Raw genomic sequence first — 6,284 nt, forward strand, 5'->3', positions numbered from 1 at the left:
TTCCTACGTCGCCTCCACTGTCCTCAGCGGTAACGCTACCGTTCGCCCAGCAGCATCTCATCGTGAAGTGGCTTTTGTGAAAAGTTATTGTCGCTCTTTTGATCCTTCCGTCGTCATGATTTTTTTTCTCCAACCTGTGCTGCTGTTGTCACCCTGACCCCTCTCTGACCCCTCTCTGACCCCTCTCTCTCTCCCCCCCGCCCCTCCCTTCATAGTCTTGCGTCCGTCTCGTCCTCCGACGTCTCCTCGACAGCTAGGTGTAGCTCAGAGCCGACAGAGGCAGAACAGTGTGGGAATGAACACCCCAAACGCCACAAGGATGGGAAACATTAGGCTGCTGTTGTCAGCTGCGTATGGGTTTGGTGTTCGCGGGCCTGACTGGACCCTGTACTTAGACCCTGGTAGGATCTTTTTCTTCCCACCTTCCTCGCCCGCTTCGGTATCCTCCTCTTCTTCCTCCTCTTCCTCGTGCTTTTCTAAGCCAGGGTGAGGCTGAAGTTTTGGTACATCTGCAAAAAAAGAAAAGTCATACTTTACACCAGTGTTCCTGTTCAGGAGTGGAGAGAGAAACAGACCCGGATTCAAGCAGATTATTATTAAAACAATTTGCTAAACAGAAAATAACACAAAATGTTAAAGTGATAGTTTGGAATTTTTAACATAAGACCTATTTTCCAACTCAGCCGGTGTGATGGAGACGTCTGGAGACGTTTTCAAGAAATGTCATTCAGTTCTTCTAGTTGCCGAGTTCGCTGATGCTATGGCTAGCGCAAGTCAATGATACAAGTTAGCATGGGATTAAAACACTCATACCGACTCCACAGTGCACCAGAGGCAAATCGATTGTAACGGCAGACTATCGATGTACATATCTGTGTTGATCATTGGTTCTCAAAGTGCGGCCCGGGGGCCAATGGCGGCCCGCAGAAACATTTCTGGCGGCCCCGCAGTGAATTACAGTTGATAGTTTTAATCCAGGAGCGACTAAGCTTGTTAAATGTTTATTGGACATTACTGGATACAGACCAATAAGTGTAAACAAATATACTGGGTATTTACCTGGTTTCTATATGGTGAATTTTATTGTATTATTGGGTTATAAGCTGGTAATAAGCAGGTAGCTACAGCCCCCAATTACTAGCTATTTACCCAGTAAATATATGGTAACAGAAATGTGTTACTTGGTATTAACCTGTAATTAGAAGGTAAGAACAATGGCCAAAATACTGGCTAAACAGCAGAACTGCAATCTGGTCATTAAAATGATTTCAAATGGGATTTCTTTCTGTTTACTTTGGCTGCCCTCCGTCCAATGTTGGGTTCCTAAATTGGCCTCAGGTATAAAAACTTTGAGAACCCCTGGTGTTGATAGAATGTTTGAAATAAAACCAACCTTGCAATTTGAAGGATTTATGTCTCAGCAGCAGCAGCAGCGTGTCATACTTCCGCCGCTGCCGGAAGTATAGTGCTGAGAAAGTAGTCCCTCAAAAATCCATGCGATGCGACGTTAGTTTTGTTTCAAATATTATTCTATCAACACAGATATGTACATCGATAGTCTGCCGTTACAATTGATTTGCCTCTGGTGCACTGTGGAGTCGGTATGAGTGTTTTTAATGCCATGCTAACTTGTATCATTGACTTGCGCTAGCCATAGCATCAGTGAACTCGGCAACTAGAAGAACTGAATGACATTTCTTGAAAACGTCTCCAGACGTCTCCATCACACCGGCTGAGTTGGAAAATAGGTCTTATGTCCAACATTCCGAACTGTCCCTTTAAGGGTTTGTCAATCTCAGGACTCACCTTCTAACGTTCCCTTCATTACGTAGAGTGCACAGACCTTCGGGTTGTCATAGTAACCCTGAAACACAAAACAGATCAACGTCACGCAAACGGGTGATGCCAAAAAAAACAGGTCTTTGTAGATATATAGGATTCATCAGTCTGTCAACAAAGAAGCTGCTCTGTGCTGCGATGGTGCACATAATATGTATAAAAAGTGGATTTTGGGTCATATAAACCCATAAATACTAGACAGTGTCCCTTTAAGACGGCGAATACGATACTTTAGGATAACAATGACGTCATATTCCCAGCTCTCTCTCGCGCCGTCATTCGTCGTCTTGCGTTTGGAGATCGTGTGACAGTTTTACCAACTACTGTCAATGAAAAGTAACTAAAGTCAGCCTGAAAACACTAGCTGTCATTAGAACACGTCCTGTCTTTAGAGAGTTCACACATGCGGGTGAAAAAAGTGTCTAATTGTAAAATAACGAGGCGAAAAACAAAACCTATCGACTTGACCTTCATTCCCTCGGTTATTAACTCTGTGATGTGTACGTTCTTCTCCGTTTACAGCGCCACTTACAGTCCTGGCATACGTACTACAGTCGTTTTGGGGGGTTGCGTGTGCACGGAGACATTTCCTGAAACGATGCCGTCTTATGGCAAACTTTTTGAAAACCCGACACTCATTCCATAGTAATAAATCTAACAAATACATAGTGAAGTACTCCCAGGCTAAAGTCGTGGTATCTCTCGTTTCCGTGGATTAAAGTGAAACGAAATGAACAGAAGTATGACATCGTAGTACGAGGAAGTGATGCATTTACAGCAAGGAGAACATAAAAGGGAAATGTAATACAGGCCAGGCTGTGTGAAGTGAATAAAAACGAGGGCACAGTGGAGGATAATGTGAAGGTGAGACACTTCAACCAAATGACAAACATTACTGCTGCATCAGGCGGGAGACGGTAAAAGAAAGACAGATGTGAAACGATTACTAACCTCCTCCGACGTTAATGAGAATGATGGATTGACGGCTCAGCCACAGAATGTCAATCAGCAACGCGAGGACAACATTAACGCCCTTTAGTGCATCACAGTAACTGTGACTCGCATTTATGGATGTAAGAAAGCACCGACTTGAAGAGATGAAAGCGTGACACGTCTGACCAAACGAGCTGCAGCGTAAATTTAAGGAATATAACATTAAACCCCTTCAGATTTGGGTCTGCCGTCACTCAAAACGTGGTAAATACGAGGTATCAAATCATGTAGAATTCAGCAACATGCTGTGCTTTGTAATGGTGGGGGGAGTGTCCACTGGAGCCACTGCAAACACTCGCATTAGTGGGGACCAATGTCTGTGCATGTCACTGTGCGTTAAGTGTTTGTACGGAATATAAATGCATCAGTATTTAACTTCCTGTTCAACAAGAAAAGCAACAAACACCTGCACCTCTGGGACTCTGAAGTCAGTTTTACTTTGTCGAATGTATACTCCACATATCACGTTTGACATTAAAGCACGGTGTTGACATTTCCTTAGTAATAAAAAAAGACTCGTCTACTTTTGAAGGAAAACTTAAATGCGTATGCCACTGCAGAGGAACAGCTCACCTTCACAAAATCCACAGTGAGTTTGCCGTTGAACGTGGACACCTCTCCTTGAACGCTCAGCTTGCCACGTCGAATAGAGAAAGGCACGATCTCGTCGTGAGCAGTACTGTGACCCACTCTGTCGAAGATGTCTAGATCCTTCACCACCATATGGCCGTTCAGACGAACATCAAACACCTGGGGGGAGAGGAAACACTTTCAAATTAACCACTATCGATCAATTATCAGCTCTTGGACCTCAGCTCTAATACTTAAAGTCTTGACCCTCAAACAGCCCTCTGAGGTGGTGAGAACCAGACAAAATGCCCCCACAATAAGACTTCATGGGGACTCAAACAACTCCCAAGAGTGGCAGAGAAAATGACATGCCAGTATACTGCAACTCAACAAGGAAAATACTTGCAAAAAATATCTGGGAATATCACAAAAAGTTATTATGCCTGAGGCGTGTGGGAATGTTGATGCACTGATTCAAGTTAAATGAGAAATGAAGTGCAAGTTAAACAGATTCAACAAATAACAGATGACATGTAGAAATCATTTGACTGAAACACGACACTAGCTTCTGCATTTTCAATATTAGCAGAAATCTTCCTGGAGTAGAAGGACTATGTCCATTGTGATGAATTGATTTTTTATTTAATGTCATTATTTCAATTTTCTTTAAAGTCTATTTAAAATGTGCATTTGCGTACATTTACAATCCATGTGAATGAAAAGCATCAAACCTTTTGCTGTGACTGGGCAAAGTACACTTCTGCAAACTTGATGACCAGTATATAGTCTCCTTCGTCGCGAATGGGGACATCGTAGCCGAAAGTGTCCTCGTTGTATCGCTCCGTCTGATACAGGATCTGGTCTTCTGGACTGGAGCGCAGGATTGGCAGACGCACGCCATAATCGGAGGCTACAAAAGGGAGCAAAGCATTAGCTTCAGTGCAGGAGTACAGTAATAGCTGCATTGCTGGAAAACCGATCCTCTGTTGAGTCTCGCCGAGCTTCGCGTTACACCTAACCTTTTCCAGCACTGTGTGAAATACTCACAGTCTCAGGTGGCCCATTTCACCACAATGTGACCCTGTGGCATCTAAACATTTACAGATAATATTCATGCATTTCACTTTGTTTCATAAAACACGCTGGTTCACTGTCGCACACGGTGGCGATCGGCAACACCTGTTCCTTTTCCTGCTAAAACATGCAAAAATGTGTGCCGTGCGATGACAAAAGGCCCGTGAGAGTATCTCTTCCTCATTATGGACGCCATGCATGACTTCAGGGCCTGTATCATCACCTGCTTCCTCCTTGCGCTTCCTCCACATGCTTGGAGGGGGCGGAGCTGCAGCGCTCTGTGCTGACTCCTCGTTAAGTTTAAGGGTTACTTGCGGAAGCCAGAGCACGTTCAGGAGGGTTTTCGTCTCCTGTGCAATTTGCAGCACGTTACATGTAAAACGTCACACTCTGCAGCAACAACAAAACCTCCACACTCACCTTTGCCAAGTTTCCCTTCTAACGGGTCCTTTTTGAAGTGGATCCCGTGCACGTCTACGTGCGTTTCGCCTCCGGAATTCACAGCCCAGATGACGCGGTCGGCGAGGCTGGTGCCCTCGCCGTTCGCCCAACACAGCGACAGCACCGCTGCGACCAGCCCGGCGACGAGCTGAGCAGTGACCCGCTGCATCGCCTCACGCACTCACTCACGCACTCTCACGCACACACACACAGCCCGGTCCTGGAACCAAGAGACAGACAAGACAGCGTCAGCAACCGCGAGGAGAGCCGGGGGTTTGTGTGCAGAAGTGACCCTGTGTATATACCGGCCCTCGTCCGCCGCGCACGGTTAACGGACGCATGGACTTTTAGCGAGCTGCGTCTTAATGTGACATGCAACGTAATTATATATCCGCGAGTTAGCTACGAGGCTAACGTTAACAGCGCAAGTGTTGCGCCGAGTTGCGTGCCCGTCGAGAATTGGATGCGCGTGACGGGAACGCGCACAGCTGAAGCGGAAATCATCGACAATTTCATAGTTTTAGGACATGGACGATACTTTTGGGGACTTATTAGTGACGATAGGTTATCAGAGCACAGTTGTTTACGTTTTCAGTAACTTGGCGACTTTCGTGGTTTGTTAAATATGCGAAATAAATTAAAACGATTACACGACGAGGCTGATTGTGGATTTATTTTACTGTATACTTTTTTTATTGCCACGTTGTTCCGGTGAAATGCACACAAAGATAACGAACTCCACAAAAGCAAATAAAAATAAACAGAGGGTGTGTAACACGTTCCAGGCTGAAATACATGCACATCTTAGCAGCTGTAAAACCAGCTCTGCCGAAATAAAAATGCACCTCCTGTTTATTTTGTTAAGTAAAGCCTTTAGAAATAAAATAGTGGCCACTTACAGTAAAATACAGTAAAAATATGGAACGCACATCTCGGTAGCTCCACAACTATCCCCGCCAGGTAGACCATTATCATTATGGGCTTAAGTTAAAATGTAAAGATCACTTCCGGTAAATAACACATTCGTTATTATGAACTATGTGCACGGATGATGTTTCATCACTAACAAATTCCCCCAAAAGTATCGCATTCAACCCGCAGCTTGACATAAAAGTACGCGGTTGTCCAAGTCCGACGGTTTCCGCTTCAGCTGAGCGCGTTCCCGTCAGATGCGCGCAGCTCTCGATGGGGGGGACGCGGAACTCGGCACAACACCGGGGTAGTAGCATTAGCACAAGCACAGAAGCGGAGAGCCTTTAAACGACACGGGAAATTACGGACAAAACTCACCAGTTGCGTGTGAACGGACCCGCGACACAGTGGCCTCTTACGCGGAGCTCAGTCACAGCCGAGTCAGGCGCTAAAAC

At 45.3% G+C, this 6,284-nt stretch overlaps 1 protein-coding gene across 1 annotated transcript; it reads right to left on the minus strand.

Annotated features, from left to right (window-relative positions):
- Nucleotides 1–264: 264 nt before the first annotated feature.
- mlec (malectin) lies at nt 265–5,086 on the minus strand (the record flags this gene model as incomplete). Its single annotated transcript, XM_083903157.1, has 5 exons — nt 265–509; nt 1,807–1,864; nt 3,406–3,582; nt 4,134–4,312; nt 4,897–5,086. The coding sequence occupies 5 exons, from the start codon at nt 5,084–5,086 to the stop codon at nt 265–267; spliced, it is 849 nt and encodes a 282-aa protein (XP_083759283.1).
- Nucleotides 5,087–6,284: the final 1,198 nt, after the last annotated feature.

Source organism: Microchirus variegatus, assembly GCF_963457635.1.
Source record: "Microchirus variegatus genome assembly, chromosome: 16".
Taxonomy (NCBI): Eukaryota; Metazoa; Chordata; class Actinopteri; order Pleuronectiformes; family Soleidae; genus Microchirus; species Microchirus variegatus.